Raw genomic sequence first — 18,412 nt, forward strand, 5'->3', positions numbered from 1 at the left:
TGGCTCACTGCAGCCTCTGCTTCCTGGGTTCCAGTGATTCTCCTGCCTCAGCCTCCTAAGTAGCTGGGATTACATGTGCCCACCACTTTTGTGCCTGGCTAATTTTTGTATTTTTAGTAGAGTTGGGGTTTCACCATGTTGGCAAGGCTGGTCTTGAACTCCTGACATCAGGTTATCCGCCCACCTTAGCCTCCCAAAGTGCTGGGATTATAGGCGTGAGCCACTGCACCTGGCCTAACCCTCTTTTCTTTATAAATTACCCAGCCTCGGGTAGTTCTTTATAGCAGTGTGGGAACGGACTGATACACTTGGGTTAGGCAGTGGTTTCCTAGATGTGACATCAAAGATAACACCAAAAACACAAGGATGAAAAGAAAAATCAGATAAGATGAACTCCATCAAAATTAAAAATTTTTGTGCCTCAAAGGACACCATCAAGAAAGTAAAATGACAAACCACAGAGAGAAAACATTTGCAAATCATAAACCTGATAAGGAATTTGTATACAGAATAAATAAAGCCCTTTCAACTCTGCAATAAATAACAACCCAATTAAAAAATACAGGAAAAGTATTTGAATGGACATTTCTGCAGAGATCACATAACAAATGGCCAATAAGCACATGAAAAGGCCTTCTACATCATTAATCATTAGGGGATGCAAATCAAAACCACAATGAGACTCCACTTTACACTCACTGGGATGAGGAAAATAAAAAGGAGAAACAAAATCAAATGTTGCCAAGGATGTGGAGAATTGAAACTCTCATACATTGCTGGTTGGATTATCGAATGGTATAGTCACTTCAAAAAATAGTCTAGATATATACTCCTAGGTATATATCCAAGAGAAATGAAAACATGTCCTCACAAGATTATACACAAATGTTTACAGTAGCATTGTTAATAATAACCAAAAAGTGGAAAACACTCAAATGCCCGTCAACTGATGAATAAAATGTGGAATATCTAGACAATGGATTATTATGGATGAATCTTGAAAACATCATGTTAACTGAAGGAAGTCAATCACAACCACATATTGTATGATTCCATTTACATAAAGTGTCCAGAACAGGCAACTCTACAGAGACAGAAAGTAAATCAGTAGATGCCAGTAGCTGGGGGAAGGAAGGGTTGGGAGCGACTGCTTATGGGTATTGGGTGTCGATGGGGTGATAAAATGTCCTGGAATTAATGGTGATGGTTGTATAACTCTGACTAGATTAAAAGTCAGTTGTACACTTTAGAAGTGTGAATTTTATCCTATGTGAATTATATCTCAATAAAGCTGTTAGGGGAAGAAAACCAAAACTTTCCAATGGCTTCCTAAATTTTCCAATGTGATCTTGCCCCCACCTCCTCTCTGACCTCGTCAAATGTATTGTTAAATACATATTATGGGTCTACTATGTGCTAAGTGCTTTTTAGGCATTTGGGGTATGTCAGTGAACAGACAAGAATCCCCCCCCCCATGGAGATTATTTTCTAGCAGACAGATGGGACATAAATGACACATATAATAAATAAGTTAATATGGTAGAAGGTGATAAGGGACACAGAAAAACATAAAGCAAAGTAAGGGGAATCAGGAGTGCCAGTGTTAGGATGAGATACAGATTCTATTTTAAATAGGGTGGTCAGAATAGCCCTGATGCAGCCCTTCTCGAGGCTTCAGCTACACTCCTTTCTGTCCCTCAAATATGGCAAACTCATTCTCTCTTTAGGGGTTTTGGCTAACTCATGACTGGTTCCTTTGTGTCATTCAGATTTCAGCTTTAAAAGGTCCACAGAGGCCTTCCCTTGATTATCCAATCTAAGGTAGCTACCCAGTCACTTGCATCATCTCTCTGTTGATTTCTTTTATATCACTTATTCATTGAAGTAACTCATTCAACAAATGCAAATGCTTGCCACATTCTAAGCATTTCTAGGGATATAGCAATGAACAAGAATCAAAATTCCTGCCCTTATGTAACCTATAATCTGGTAGAGAGGGAACAAATAAAGCTATAGTGTTAGGTATTGGGATGAGGAAGGAAGGAGCTGCTTCTTCCTATAAGGATGGTCATAGAAAGACTCAAGCTGGTCATAGCAGATGCCTGGAGGAAATAAGGGGGTGTCTCTATGGGGACTGGAGGAAATGTCAACGAAAGAGCAACTTGAGATTCAGGCCTCATGGCTTGGAATGTAATTGTAGTGAAAACAGAGACAAAAAGGTAAACTCATTTTTTTTTTCCCCAGGGGAAAGTGAGACTGTTTAAAGCCATATTGAATTTGAGGTATCAGTAGAGCATCCCAGTAGGAACATCCAGCAGGCAGGTGGAAAGACAGGACTGAAACCTGGGATTTTAGGGCTAGCTGGAGATTTAGGAGTCATTTATGTAAAAGTGAAAGATAAGTTTGTAAGAGGAGATGAAATTTACAAAAGACTGAAGGAGTGCTAAAGACTAAGGGATTCAGCTGGGTGTAGTGGCTCATGCCTATTGTAATCCCAGCAACTCAGGAGGCTGAGATGGGAGGATCGCTGGAGCCCAGGTGTTTGAGGCTTCAGTGAGCTATGATTGCATCACTGCACTCCAGCCTGGGTGACAGGGTAAGACCCCATCTAAAAATTTTTTTAAAGTCTTAGGGGATTCAAAAAATATTTTAGGATTGTAATCAAACATTTCTTGCTGGTATTTTTCCTAAGTCTCCTGTCCAATATTCAGCCCCATTATAATGCATGTGGCCTTGTCTGTCTTGTTGACTGCCACAATTTCAAGTGCATAAGAGTAACAGGAACATAGTAGTGCTTGGGAAACATACAAGATGAATGAATACATTGTTTGCCTTCCTTTTTAGGCATTTTTAGCTAAGAAAATAACCAATGTCTATAGTTCCTTTTAAGAAACACTCAGCATCTCTCAGAATATCTACCTCTGGTGCATTCCTTTCAGTGTCTGTACACGTGTTTAATGCTACATTCAGTACCTGCAATTTATTTCTAATGACTTCACTGCCTAATATTTATAGATCATTAAAATATAAGCAAAGTAGGCTGGGCACAGTGGCTCATGCCTGTAATCCCAGCACTTTGGGAGGCCAAGGCAAGCAGATCATGAGGTCAAGAGTTTCAGACCAGCCTGGCCAACATGGTGAAACCCCATATGTACTAAAAGTTAGCCCAGCGTGGTGGTGCATGCCTATAATCCCAGCTACTCAGTAGGCTGAGGCAGGAGAATCGCTTGAACCCAGGAGGCGGAGGTTGCAGTGAGCCAAGATCGCACCACTGCACTCTAGCCTAGGTGACGAGCGAGACTCCATCTCAAAAAAAAAAAAAAATATACACACACAAAGTAATCCAAGAAAGACAAAATAGATATCAACATCTTTGCACTGAAGACTACAAAAAGCATTAGACCTAACTTTCAGCTGACAGGCTGCAGACTCTACAAAGCCTTCTGCTCCTGATGGGACAGGTGAAATAAATCTGGGTGTGTTCAGACGAGATGACTAAGGCAGCATTACTGTCCTTTTCCAGCTGCATGGCTTGTGCAATTCCTTCTAAATGGCACTCATTTCCTTAAGCTCTGGGATGCTGAGCAGTATTCTGTCATCATGTTTTCCTCTCACACTGAAATAAAAAAACAGCTCCTATTAAGACTAGAACTGTAGAGTTGTGCAGATATGAAAACAGAGAAAAGTGTTTCTTTTCTTATTTGGTAAATATTTTGCTTTTGAGGCATCAGTAACTAATCACAGCTGTTTCCTTTAGTTACAAATGGATTCAATCAGGTAAAATTTGAAATGAAACACAAAACCACTAGAGTCACTCCATTATACAGTACAATGGTAGTGTTAAGCCTTGTGAAATATATGTATTAAGTATGCATGAATTCATCAAATCAAACAAAGAAGCTAATGGGTCTCTGATTAGTGTTCTAACTCTATTATGGTGATATTTCCCTCTCACTCTGACTCATCTAAAACATGTGAACAAAATGCTATTAAGTTTATTATACAATCTGTTATGTGCCGTCATTCTGGTTAAGTAACGAAAACTGATTTTTGGCTAGAATTTCTCTTGAAAATCAAGGGCAAAAAAGACCTGCTGTTAAATTGACGTATTTCAATTTTAACTTTAGTAACTTGTAATCCTTTATGTCAAAACTAAAACAAAAACCAAATCCCTGTTTATTCTCATCTAGGATTCATAAAAAATCTTGTTTCCAAAGGGATTGTTACATGGATATTAACGAACAATGGCTATTTCAATCAAGAATCAAGTATTCAGAAAAACAAGCAATAGAAAATGCATTTTTATTCCATATTTTAAAAACAGAGACTTTCTAGCAACTTATAAATTTCTATTATAATAATAAATTGATACTTTGAGCCAAGAAAATGATATAACCAAAAATTCATTTGTACCCTTTGTTTAGGAGTGTTTTACATTTATGCATAATTTTGCTTTTATAAAAGATGATTGTTACAATCAGGTATACAACTACTTGGTTATGTCTAAGTTCTGTCTCTTAAAATATGTTCTTTTAGATAATCCATTTAATCATCTTATTCTTTTCTTCAATTTTCTCCAAACAGTAGTAGAAGTACAATTTGATGGACAGAATAAACAAAATTGTTTTCGACCACACCCAGATCATAGTGATATCTACAGTATAGTCCTGGCTACAAGGGAGCTCAACTCTAACTCGTGAAGTGGGCCTGGTTTAGAAAGTAACGATGAGGTGGTAACTAATGATAGTGCTAGTTGTTATCAAAAATTAACAACTTTAGGTATTTTTGTTTTGGGTTTTTGTGGTTTAGGTGCATCCAAAATTTCTTCATAGTCTGCACTCATTCCCTTTGCCCAGCGACCAACTGTGACCATTCGCTCTGTAAAGGAATAGAAAAATCAGAATATGAGAAAAACAGTAATCAAATTCATCCACTCAAATTGTTACTGGTTTTGGAAAGGAACTCATTTTGACATGAATAATCACAAGGAGGGAAGACTCCATCACTAAAGGAAAGTGAGCAATTCTGTAATTGATTATAACCCTTGATTTCAGAGTACCACAGGCAATTTCTCATCCCAATTAGGGAAATGTAGCAACTACTTTGCAATGCACGAATTGATGAGAAAGCTCTTTCATTCTTTCCCAGAGTTCATCATTACAGAGTCAATGAATTCCAAGAGTCTGTAAACAGCAAGGCTTATGAAGCATCAGTTTCAAATGCATAAGATTCTACCTGTGAAATTATACAACATCTGCTTGTCAGTCTTGTCATTTGGGAAGTGGCAATCCTCCCAGGAGGGAGAATTCAAATTCCACTTCATCATTTCAATCTCACTGCCTACAATGTACTAAAGACTATCTTCTAGACAAGCTTGTAAATAAGAACTCTTGGTTTTCAAATTTAAATGTTAGGGATAGGAAGTAAGAATGAGCAGACTTATTTGTGTAGTGTTGTGACTATGTGAAATAAAAAGAAATGTGCTCTTTCCATAAGAAGTACTGCTGGGCTATCCTACTGTCTTCTTGCCTGCCTTCACACAGGATTATCATCATTCTAGTCCAGGCAAACTAATGTAATAATGATCTCCACTTCCTCAAAAGTCTGCCATAGGTGTAGTGAACATCTCTGAAGTTTTTGATGAATAAGGCTGGTATTTCATCAGGAAGGAAATAGCCAGATTCTGTATGGATAACACATTTTTAATATTTTTGGTAGTTTCTGCAATCAACTCTGAATCTTTTAGGTACATACAAAGCAAAGCATACATGAGGACACTCAATATTAAGACTATGGAAAGTTATTTCATATTTTTTATTTTCTCTTAGTGAATTCATATTTTTCTTAAGTAACAGAATTGGCTCTATTATATTAAATTCATTAGTTAGCAAATATAAATGCTTATGAATAAGATGTCTTATAAAGTCAGGGTCCCCTAAGGCTTACTGGCCACTTTTTTCCCCACCTATTCAGTTACTCAGTACGATGTGTGTCTGTTGCTGACAGAGATTAAGTGATTGCTACAGTAGGAAAACAGGTCTTAAAATCATTAGCATCCCAATGAGTTATTCATAATAAGTGCAGAATAAAACGCAGAGAAATATTAATCTCACCCCTTCTAAGTAGAGGCCCAGAGATCTCACCTGAATTCTGACTTTCAGGGCAATCTTTCTTTAAATGTTCCACAGAGCCACAAAGTTTGCAGCCGCCACCTATTGAAAGAGCAAAGCCACTGAATACCATCTCATACTTACATGGGGTTTTTAACATCTCAAAGCACTTTCACATCTTACTGGATCCTCACAACCTTGTCAGTTGTAAAGGTAGCTAGACCAGGAACATAGGGAGGTGCCACTATTCCTATTACGAATTCATTCTCCATTCCTTTTAACCTCACAGGGCAGTAAATTGTACCCACCCACTGCTTCTTGCACCTGGCCTTGAGAAGTAGGAAAGAGAAATGAGTTATGATGGAAGGCACTTGTTCAAGAGCTATTGCACAGAAGCCTGGATCTTAATGCTTAGACAGTCAAGAGTCTGTGAACCCTTGGACCTGTAAATAAAAGTTGTAAGCAGATGCTCTTTCCTGAATAGCATGTCAGATTCTCCGTCAATGGCCCCAAAACAGATTAGAAACTACTATTCTACTGTACAGATCAGATGGGGGTAAGCATTTACAAAAGAAATAAAGTTAATTTTTGTTTCAGTGCCTTCCATTGGCCAGGCACCCTAACCCTATAAAAATGCCCATCTGCCTACTTTAAACATTTCAGAATTGTGAATCACAACACACGTGCTTTCTAAAATAAGTCTTTCACTTAATGATCAAACACTGTTGCTTAATGGTCAAGCATTATCTTGATCATGCTCAAAATGTTAAGTGACTTAGAAAAATGACCTAATCAGATACAAAGATACAAATCTGGCTGAATTTTCTTTTTTCCCCAAATCTTGACTTTATTTTCAATATAAAAAATGCAAATTTGGAAACCCACCCTACTTTTCCCCCAACATAATGCTTTACCTCTTAAAAACAAAGTACTAATTCTATATACATCAAATGTACCATACAAAAATGTATCCAATGTGTCTATTGCTACCAAAGTGTTCTAAATTAAAACAAGTCACAGAAAGCCCCTTATTGTAAACAAAAGATTACAAGTTATAAAATCAAAGTACACACAGGCTAATCTGGCCATATTTTCACATCTATGGGATCTACTCTCCTTGCTGCATTAATTCTTTTTTTTTTTTTTTTACATCTAGTCACTTTGGTAGACCAGTGAAAGCCATTTTTGCTCACTCGTCATGTTAACTACCCATTTTTATAAGCTCAAAACTGAAATGCACCTGAGCATTTTTCAGGCCCTGGCCTCTTTATATGCCATAGTGAAAAAGAAGCACTTGAATAATACACTTTAATCTTTTTAAAAACTCTTTAGGCAAATACCATAATTCATCAACTCTAAGACACCGTTGATTATAAGATGTATCATTATTGCACATACCTCTCAGAAAGAAAAACAGCTGTCAATTATGTGGGACCCACCAATGGTAAGATACATTCTGATTTCCAAGAGATTAAAATTGAAAAACTGTGCATCTTAGAATCAATAAAATATAGTTTTATCAGCTCCATTCTATAGCTGAGGAAACTGAGATCGAGTTTGCTAAGTTGGCCAAAGCCCCCGAGCTAGTGAGTGGCAGTGCTGGCACTATAACCCAAGTCTGACCAACTCCAAAAGCTACGCTTTTCACTGGACTTCTCCAGGGGGACACCCAGGACACGACACAAGAAATGTCTAGACCCTGATGGCACCAGCCATCACATCAACAGATAACAGCCTCCTCCTTAAAGCTTTAGACTGCATAGACTTTACTGTGTGAACCTTAATTACCCAAGTTAAAGAGAAAAAAGCTACATAATCCCATGCCAGACAAATAACTAAGAAAAAAAATTCAGAAGCAAACATTACTACAGTATTGAATCATGTGTACCCACCCTTCCACCAAAATGGTATGCTGGCTGAGGCTGAATATATAATACGATTTTAAAAACCTCATATTAGCTTGAGATAAATATAATCCCTCTGCTTCTGTTATGTCTAAAAGTAGAAATGTATAATAGTCTCACAAATGATGAAGCAAGCACAGTTGGAAATACACACCTTAGTTTTTTCTGATTTGTTTTATTAACATATGAAGTGAAACTGCACAAAAAGCCCAGTACATATAATAGCACTTGATAAAAATAATGTAATTCTCAAGGTTTTGCAGTTTATTCAAGAATTTATTCAATAATTGATTGAGTGTAAACTAAATCACAACTGCACGATAACTCACCATTTCTGCTATATGAGGGTAACAGTACTTACCATCAGCATAGAGGCCTTTGGGATTATCCGGACAAGATCTAGACAGGTGCCCCATTTCTCCACAAACAAAACATTTTGCAAAAGGAAATTCGCCTGTAAAAATCAACAGTTCCTATTCAGTTGACAATACATATGGCAAGTCATAAAATTCACATTAACACTGAATAAAAAATATTTTTACATAACTTAAAATTTAATCTCATATGATTTCCAAATACTAAGTGGCACACTCTTAACAAATTGTGTTAAAAATATACCCAGGGTGCTATTTATTGGCTTTCCCCATGAACAAAGCAAAAAACTGAAAGAAACACATACCAAGAGCTGGGTCTACTTTAGCCTTACACTTGGTTATTTCGTGCTCTGTGGACCCACACCTGTAACATATCCCAGTGCCCATGTCTTGATTTTCAAGGGCGGCAGGGCAATCTGCAATTCCATGACCAGGTTTTCTACAATGGAAACACACCTGGGAAAACAAAATGTGGGTTGGCACACTGCAAAACTATACCAGTGACTTTATTAATTCTTGTTATCAAAAACATTTAAAACATTTCTCATCTTATTTAGCTCTTTTTCTGAAATCTCAATATTTTATTTGTAGAAAAAAGGTTTCATACATTCCTAAACAATGAGATGTCCTTTCCATCAGAGGGTTTCATTGCTGCTGAAAACCTCAATCGATAAATCTATCAATCTCAGGAACAATGTTATATATGTGGCTTTGTAGAAGGCAATTGCTTAAATGAATTGAGCAAATATGGACTATTCATTTTATAACTGGAATGTCTGCAGTAGAAAAATGGCGTTTTCTATAGTAAATGGGCAGTGGCTATAAAAATTATCACTCAAAATTTGTATTTGTGTATAATTATGTACTCAAAATTTTTAAAAAATTAATATTTTTTTTTAAGTTCACATAATTGAATGAATTTGGGTCAAATGTTTCCATTCAAGTTACGATTCAAACCATAAGATATATTTCATAGCAAAAAGTATATCCTTGTTTTTGTACCCTAAATACACTTTTTTTTTTTTTTTAAAGATGGAATCTCGCTGTCAGCAGGCTGGAGTGCAGTGGCGTGATCTTGGCTCACTGCAACCTCCGCCTCCTGGGTTCAAATTATTCTCCTGCCTCAGCCTCCCTAGTAGCTGGGATTACAAGCACGAGCCACCACGCCCAGATAATTCTAGTATTCTTAGTAGAGACAGGGTTTCACCATGTTGGCCAGGATGGTCTCAATCTCCTGACCTGGTGATCCACCTGCCTCAGCCTCCCAAAAGTGCTGGTATTACAGGTGTGAGCCACCACGCCTGGCCATACACATTCTTTAATATTCAGAAATAGGTTTCATTTTTAGAATATATGCACAATACATTTTAAAGGAATAATTTACTCTGAGATGAATTATTTGGCTCCAACATAAAACTGAGTAATAGTTATTTACAGAAATTTGAAGAATTTTTTTGCTGCAATAAATGAGAACATCAACCATAATCAAAGATGGCAGATATTTAAACTATTTTATTTAAGCTGGAAAAAGATATATATATTTCTTGGATAATAAATATTCATTTAATTATGTTTTTCAAAATAAGCACAGGTTTTTTTAAAAAGCAAATTCAACCGGCAAAATAAAACATTTATTTTGCAACTCTGTCTTTTTTTTCCTACTTAATAAAATACTGAAAAAGAATGAGTCCCTTTAAATTCTTCAGTAACTTGTACATTTAGAATGAGCTGGTCCAAAAAAAAAGAAGCTGCATTTATTATACAAATGCAGGAAAAGCTACTGCTAAAACCTGCATCACCACCATAGGAAGTCTTGGCTTCTTGGTGAAGTCAAAGTGGTCTCTATTAAGCTGAGACTACTGCCTTAGTTCACAGCCTTCTCCTTTAAAACCTAATCATCACTTACTACAACATTTTTGAATGGTCCTTAAGTTTAATGTAGATGGGATTGTGAAGCGCTGATTGTAAATTCCAATAGCATAATCAGTTTATTAGCATTTAAGGACTGATGCTTAGTATAAGGTATTAAAAAAAAAATAGCAAGGAAGTAAATTAACAACAGGTCACAACAAGCCATATACTATTTATATAGCACTCCCCTTTTTAAAAAACAATATCCTTCCCCACTTAATTACAAACATAATGCTTAAGAGATCATAACAGTAAATGTTTTCAAATGGTATGCAATTCACCATACTACCTATGTCAACTAAACTGACTTAAAATATTTAAAAATAGTTAACTTAGACAAAACTCTATCCTGATACCAATAGAAATGTTATCCTTCCTATCCAAATTTATCCATAAGGAATGTTTCATCAGTATTATCTCTAAATAATTATCTTTAAATAGAACAATGCATAGACTAATCTTGCAAACAGCCAAAAGACACATTTATAGAGGCTGTTAACATTTCAAGCCTGCATTGGTGCAAACAGTGCTCTACATATAGTAATACTAATAAAAAATAAAAGTATAACTAGCAACAAGTCTTCATTCTTATGAAGTGGCGTGCTAGGAGACTTGGGAAACTCACTTAGAGAAGGGAAATAATTATAGTGAGTATTTCATCCCCTTTGCCTGACATACTTTAAAATCTAGGGCTAGGCATTACAGAAAGAAACCTGCTGCCCCCAGCATTCCTCTGAATGTAATATGGGGGAGGGAGGAAGCAATGACTAGGGAGTGTCAAGGACTTAATTCTGCTATTACTCTGCTCTAACTAGTGTGACTCCTATGTACCTCTTTCCTGTGCTTCAGTATTTCATAGATAAAGAATATCCTTTCCAAGTAATAGGGACCCACACACATTTAATCTGTTGTACTTTATCTTCTTCATAATTTTGGCATTTTCTCAATGCTAATTTGAAAAAGGGGCTATTGGAAGGTGAGGATAGGTTTTGGGTTTTTTGGAAGACAAACTCTCGTTTTGTCACCCAGAGTGAAATGCAGCGGTTGATCACATGGTTCACTGTAGCCTTGACCTCCCAGGCTCAATCCTCCTGCTTCAGCTGGCAGTAGTAGCTGGGATCACAGGTGTATACCACCACACCTGGCTAATTTTTTTTTTTTGGTAGAGATGGGGTCTCCCTATGTTGCCCTGGCTGGTCTTTAACTCCTGGGCTCAAGTGATCCTCCTGCCTCAGCCTCCCACAGTGCTGGGATCACGGGCATGGGCTACCACATCTGGTCTATAACATAGGTTTTGAAGTCAGGCTGGGTTTGAATTTCACCTCTGCTACTAGCTAAGTGGCTTTCACAAGTTATTTAATCTGTCTGCACTTCAGTGTTTGCCATCCATAATATGGGAATAATGCCATCACCTTTGCTGTGTTGTTGTGATAATTAACCAGTACATCATGTGCCTAGCATATATGTGCTAAAAAAGTACTAGTCCTTAAAATGATGCTCTATGAATCTGGGACATAATGGTAACCAGACCCTGCTAAGATATATATGTATGTGAGTATAAGAATAGTTTCCAGCTAAATAAAGTAAATAACATGGTAGAAGCGATGCTCTCACCATTGCATTTTTCTTTGCCGCTTGTCTTTTTAATCTTCTTCCTTCCCGTCGACTGTCTTTCTTTAAAGCAACTGCAATTTCTTCCCTTACTTCCTCACTGTCTGTTGCTACAATTTGCCCATTGTGAACCATCTGTGAATTCTGTCTTAGGTATTCCATGAATCCATTCACATCTTCATTTAAGTACTCCTTTTTCTTTTTCTTTTTATGTTTTGCTTGGGATGCATCATTTTTGAGGGATAGCCTATTGGCTTCAAGTTGTTTATGCTTTGGTAGGTTTTGGCTTGTTCCCTCAAAGGATCCCTTCTTCATGTCCTCCCATGATGTTGCAGGCAAGGGTCTCTTGTTACATGTGGTACTAACTCGGGCCCACCTGGTCATAATTTCATCAGAGGTACCTTATCAATTTTTAAGACAAGCATGGGTAGTTAGTCCTCAACAACAAAAACAGCAAAACTAAAGAGATATGCTATATCACTATATCTCACATATGCCCATACGTTAAACTTTTAATTACTAAAACACTTTTTACTTCAGTTAGTTATCTATATACATATTTAATGCTGTAATATGCTGCATAGACATGCTTCTAATATAAATCTACCACTTACCAGAAAAGCTGCCACACCAGTTAAAAAAGTTGTGCTTAAAATTGAAAAATTAAGAAATCAAATTGTTTCATAAAATATAAATCAGATAGTAATACAATGAATGCAATTATTCCTTCCACATTCTGCAGTTTTCCTGTTTATTTTCCTCAAGTCCCACAGCTACTTTCTCCCAATTGTCTTGCTTAGTCTGCCATTTCAATGCAACAGTTTGCATAGCAAATTACTAAGTATACAGAAATCATGTCCTTTAATATGAGGTTTGTTGAAATTTCCTGACAGAGTTATAAGTAAAACATAAAAAAGTGTTTACTAGCACAGGATGATCCCAGGCTTCCTCTCTTACTAAACAAGGTATAAGCGACTTCCAGCCCAGTGATTTCACATCATCTTCGATTCTATTTAAATTATGATTTGAATCATAAGATACATTTCACACCAAAATCTGTATCTTGTTTTTATACTCTTAATATCTATGCTTTAATGTTCAGAAATACTTTTCATTTTAGAGCACATACATACTTTAAAAAAGTAATTTATCGTAACACTAATTATTTGGCTCCAACATAAAACAGAACAAAGTTTTGGTCACTCACATCCTAGTAATTTGGAGGATATTTTTTTTCCTGCAATGAATGAGAACATTCAGCCATAATCAAAGATTCATCAGCTACAGTCACATAGTATATAACATTTAGGTCAATAGCGACTGCACATATGGTACTGGTCTCAGATGATTATAATGCAGCTGAAAAATTCCTATTGACTTTGTAGCCCTCATAACTTGTAGTCTAACACATTACTCATGTCTGTGGTAATGCTGGTGTAAACAAACCTACTGGGCTGCCAGTCATATACAAGCATAGCGCTTAAAATGATGTACTGACATAATACTAGATAATTATAAGTATTCCAGAAAAAGGCAGTTATCATAGGAATAGACAGCTCCATTCATGTTACTTTCAGTAGGATAAGATGTGGAGGAAGAAGAGTGATACTGATGATCCTGACCCGGTGTAGGCATAATGTGTGTGTCTCAGTTTATAATAACAAAAAAAATTTTAACAGGAAAAAGTGATAGAATACTGTAAGGGAACAAAGAAAACATTTTTGTATAGCTATACAACATATTAGCGTTTTAAGCTAAGTGTTATTACAAAAGAGTGGGCTGGGTGCAGTGGCTCACGCCTGTAATCCCAGCACTTTGGGAGGCCAAGAAGGGCGGATCACGAGGTCAGGAGATCGAGACCATCCTGGCACACATGGTGTAACCCCATCTCTACTAAAAATACAAAAATTAGCTGGTTAGCCTACAGGCGCGCGCCACCTGGGAGGCTGAGGCAGGAGAATCGCTTGAACCCGGGAGGCGGAGGTTGCAGTGAGCCGAGATTGCGCCACTGCACTCCAGCCTGCGTGACAAGAGCAAAACTCTGTCTCAAAAAAGAGAGACAGAGAGAATAGACTCAGTCTCAAAAAAAAAAAAAAAAAAAAAAAAAAGGGTCAAGAAGTTAAAACTAATTTAAAAGTGTATAAAGTTAAAGCACAGTAAGCTAAGGTTATTACTTTAAACATTTTTAAATAAACGTAGACTAAGCATACAGCATTTATAAAGTCTACAGTAGTGTACTGTAATACCCTAAATAATATCCTAGGCCTTCACACTCACATACCACTCACTGACTCACTCATAGCTACCGACAGCCCTGCAAGCTCCATGCGTTAAGTGCCCCATTCAGGTGTACCATGCTTTCTTTTATACCATATTTTTACAGTATCTTTTCTATGTTTAGATACACACTTACCATGCTTTTAGAACTGCCCACAGTATTCAGTAGTCATACTGTACAGGTCTGCAGTGTAGGAGTAACAGGTTATCCCACATGGCCCAGGTGTGTAGGTTTGTTGTATAAGTACACTATGATATTCACCCCACCACGAAACGGCCCAACCATTTCTCAGAACTATACCAGTTGTTAAGGGAAGCATGGCTGTATTAAGCCACCACCTTTGTTGTTGTTGTTGTTGTCGCTGTTGAGACGGAGTCTCACTCTGTAGCCCAACCTGGAGTGCAGTGGGCCATCTCGGCTCACTGCAACCTCTGCCTCTAGGGCTCAAGCGATTGTCTTGCCTCAGCCTCCGGAATAGCTGGGATTACAGGCGTGTGCCACCACGCGCAGCTAATTTTTTGTATTTTAGTAGAGAAGGGGTTTCACCATGTTGCCCAGGGTGGTCTCGAACTCCTGACCTCAGGAGATCCGCCCGCCTCGACCTCCCAAAGTGTTGGGATTACAGGCGTGAGCTACCGCGCCCGACCTAAGCCATCACCTTTTAAGACCAGCATCCCTCGCAATCCCCCAAGTCTCAGCATCTGGTAAGAGAAAGATCCCTTCCACAGAAGCTGAAGGGTGGACCCAATGAATTGGTGTAAGAGGCTCCATGCCACTTCACGAGCGCACTCTTCGCTGAAGTTTATGCGACTGTCCCAGTGGGGACCGAAACTGTTCAAAACGAAGTGGATTATCCTTCCCCCGCGTAAGTGGGAAGGGGGAGGCTCTGGGTTATCAAGAGCATGAAGTAGGAGAGCCGGGCTGCCCACCCGCATGAGGATTCCAGAGCGGCTGGACGCGCAGCCCTCAGCAGCCAGAGCCCAACAGCTGAGGCCGACACCCCTACATAGCCCGAGCAGCCCGCGCTCAGCCAGCTCAGGGACCCAGCGGCTAGGCCTTCTGTCCTCCGAGCTTCCCATACAAGTTCCGCCAGGCCAGCGGGAACGAATACCACCCTGCAGTTTTCATGGCTGAGAACCTCACCTCACTGCGCTGCGGCGCAGCTTCTTACCTCGCACGAATCGCCCAGAGCAGTCGAGTTAGCAAGCCAGGAGAGACCGCCCTCCTGCGGCATTGGAGACCGGAAGCACATAGTGCCCGAGAGCGCGTCACTTCCGGCATCACAGGCGGTCTTTAGGAGCGGCTCGTGGGCGTTAAGATTGAGCTGAGTTTGCGGCGCGGTTAGTGATAGGATGGCGATGCGCAGGGCGCCGAGACAAAAAGATGAAGCGTTCAATCCGTGCTGTCTGAACTCACAGTGTAGTAGGCGAGATAGACGGGAGGATCGGTAGGGTGGGAGATGCTGGCGAGGCTTCCGTGAGACTGGATAAGAAAACAAAAATCTGGTGAAATTGGCGGCAAGGAGGGAGTTAAGGACATTCCAGGCAGAGGCAAGGTAAAGGCGCGGTGGGAGTGGATCACTGTGATAAAAGTCTGAAAAGGACATTTTGGGGCTGTCTTGGGTGAGAGGCAGTGCCTCGTGTCCCCTCTTCAGTGCTCGTTGAGCATTAAAATGTTAACACTTGGTAGCCAAACAAATTCTCTTTTTAAGAGGAAAACCCTGGAATCCTAAACGGCTCATTTTCTTTAGCGTGTTTCCAAATGCATACCACCACCAGCTGTGCCTAGTGAAAAAATGCGATTTACTAGGACCACTACTCTCAACAGTTTGCTCAATTCATTTAGCCTTTTGAATATTTGTCCACTTATCTTTATTGGCACCTCCTGCCTCGTCCCATGTTGTACCTGTGGTTCTGCAGCTGCTCTGGGGATTCATTCTGCCCCAGCTCCCTCAAATCCATTTTCCGTGCCGTAGGAACGGAACTTTTGAAAATGTAAGTCGTATTACTGCTGTACTGCTTTAAACTCTGCTATCGCTTCCCATTGTTTTTAGGATGAAATTCAAACTTCTTGTGAAGTCCCTGCCTACTTCCCTAGCCTCACCTTGCACAATATCTCCTTTGAGCACCGTGCATAGGATCTTTCTTCAATTTCTCAAATGCCGTGTGTACCTTGCCGTCTCCAGGCCTTTACATTTGCTGTTCTCTTTGTATGGTACTCCTTTTCTTCTTCCAGTTACTTTCTACTCACCCTTCAAGGCTTTAAATATTTTATTCTCAAGAAAGCCTTCCAACCCCCTACTACCCCCATACAGGACCAATCCCTTACTGTGTGTGCTCATGGCAGTCTATGCTTTCTTATGACACTTTTCACATTTGTAATTACATAATAATTGTGTAAGTTTATTGTATCCTCATTGCCTGGTACATCGTTGGTGCTCGCTTCGTATTTGTTTTTTTGTTTTGTTTTTTGCGAAGGAGTTTGGCTCTTGTCGCCCAGGCTGGAGTGCAATGGTGCGATCTCAGCTCACTGCAACCTCTGCCTCCCGGATTCAAGCGATTCTTCTGCCTCAGCCTCCCAAGTAGCTGAGATTACAGGTGCCCGCCACCACGCCCGGCTAGTTTTTGCATTTTTAGTAGAGACGGGATATCGCCATGCTAGCCAGGTTGGTCTCAAACTCCTGATCTCAGGTGATCCGCCCGCCTTGGCCTCCCAAAGTACTGGGATTACAAGCGTGAGCCACTGCGCCTGGCCCTCGTATTTATTAAGTAAATGAAGAATAAGTACTTTGCGATGTTTGTTTAAAGCAAGCTAGAAAGTAGCCCAGTTTTCTTTTAGAGAAGGGATTTTAAAGTCAGTGCTGTAGGAATGTTGAGATTTGGTATGGTACATATCACAAATATCCTAGGTCATATGGTGGAGAAAATTTTCAAAGACAATAAACAACAGCACCTTCCAGCTCTTGAAGAGAGGAAACTTCCTAAAAGACATGTGGTAGTGCTTCCCATACTGTAATGATCTCAACCAGCTGGCTTCAGGGTAGTGACATTTCATGAAGAGGTTTTATCTTTTGTAGATGCCAGGTATTTGCACAAAACATACCACTAGAGGGCGCATTTAACTAAAATTTTCTTTTTATTGGTATATTGCATTTTAAACTGTAGGTCGTTCATTCTTGGAAGTAAAGGAACAGTCCGATTTCTTTTTGTAGCGGTATGTCCAATAAAGATTTGTAGTTGAGTAAATAGGGCATAGAATAAGTCCTTTGAAATTTGGAGGAAACTATTGCTACTAATAGCTAACTTTACTGAACATTTTATAGGTGTCTGCAGTATGCTTAATGGTTTGCATTCATTACCTAATTAGTCCACTCATTATCCTGTGAGGTTGGTGCTATTATTTCTCCATTTTGCAATGAGGGAAGAAGTTCACAGAGCTGACCTAACTTATCCAAGCTCACACAGCTAATAAGAGGTAGAGCCAGGATTTGAACCAAGATCTCAGTCTAAACCTGTGTGCTCTGCTAATTTGAAATACTGCAGAGGATTGTTTGTCTACTTGATCCACTTTAAAACACTTTACTAAGTTATCCTGACCCACGTTCGATTTTTTTTTTTTTTTAAGAAAGTATTTTACAGTTCAAGGGATTATGTTTGTATTCAATTTTCCCATCTTATTGAAATACTGTAAATGTATTTTTTATAACAATATTATCAGCAAGGTAAATGTTAAATGAGGAATTCTGGTCTTCTTCCTAATTTTTCTACTGCTGTTTCATTTCCAGTCCTCAAATTGCTGATCTATGTATTATGTTTTATTGCTTCATTCACTGGGAGAGACAGTGGAGTGTGCTTATTCCATATTACCAGGAATTGGAACCACTACCATTAGAATTTTAAATCTTCATTCTTGCCCAGATTCTCTCTGGATAATAGGCACTTGGCCAGCCTAGATGAAGTGACCAGTAGGCGATGAGGACTAGAAGTGTCCAAGGCCCAGTCTGGGTGGGCCATCCCTCTAGCTGACTCACATATTAGAGTGAACAGCCTTCAGGCAGCCAATTTACCTATAGAGCAATTTGGAATGGAGAACAGTGGATCTGGAAAGGAAGGCTGGGATGAGATTTTGCCAAATTAGTGTTTTTAAATGTGAAATTATAGTGTTCAAACTTTGTTCATTAGAGCTTAAGCGATGAAGAACCGTGGATAGTGTTTTAGATCATAC

General features: G+C 38.9%; 1 protein-coding gene across 4 annotated transcripts in view; it reads right to left on the reverse strand.

Moving 5' to 3' along the window:
- Positions 1–4,286: 4,286 nt before the first annotated feature.
- Positions 4,287–18,412, reverse strand: part of ZCCHC9 (zinc finger CCHC-type containing 9) — a 342,756-nt gene continuing 328,630 nt past the window's right edge. Inside the window, exons 2-7 of one of the 4 annotated variants that reach the window (XM_050795721.1) lie at positions 15,332–15,375; positions 11,914–12,311; positions 8,694–8,844; positions 8,376–8,468; positions 6,144–6,212; positions 4,287–4,878 (exon numbers count right to left, since the gene is read on the reverse strand). In XM_050795721.1, coding sequence (XP_050651678.1) covers positions 4,760–4,878; positions 6,144–6,212; positions 8,376–8,468; positions 8,694–8,844; positions 11,914–12,294 — 813 coding nt within the window. In that variant the 5' untranslated portion in view covers positions 12,295–12,311; positions 15,332–15,375 and the 3' untranslated portion in view covers positions 4,287–4,759. Of the gene's footprint in view, positions 4,879–6,143; positions 6,213–8,375; positions 8,469–8,693; positions 8,845–11,913; positions 12,312–15,331; positions 15,454–18,412 lie in introns of those variants that run through there. The other 3 variants (XM_050795719.1, XM_050795720.1, XM_050795722.1) reach the window with 3 other exon arrangements.

Source organism: Macaca thibetana, chromosome 6 (genome assembly GCF_024542745.1).
Source record: "Macaca thibetana thibetana isolate TM-01 chromosome 6, ASM2454274v1, whole genome shotgun sequence".
NCBI lineage: Eukaryota > Metazoa > Chordata > Mammalia > Primates > Cercopithecidae > Macaca > Macaca thibetana.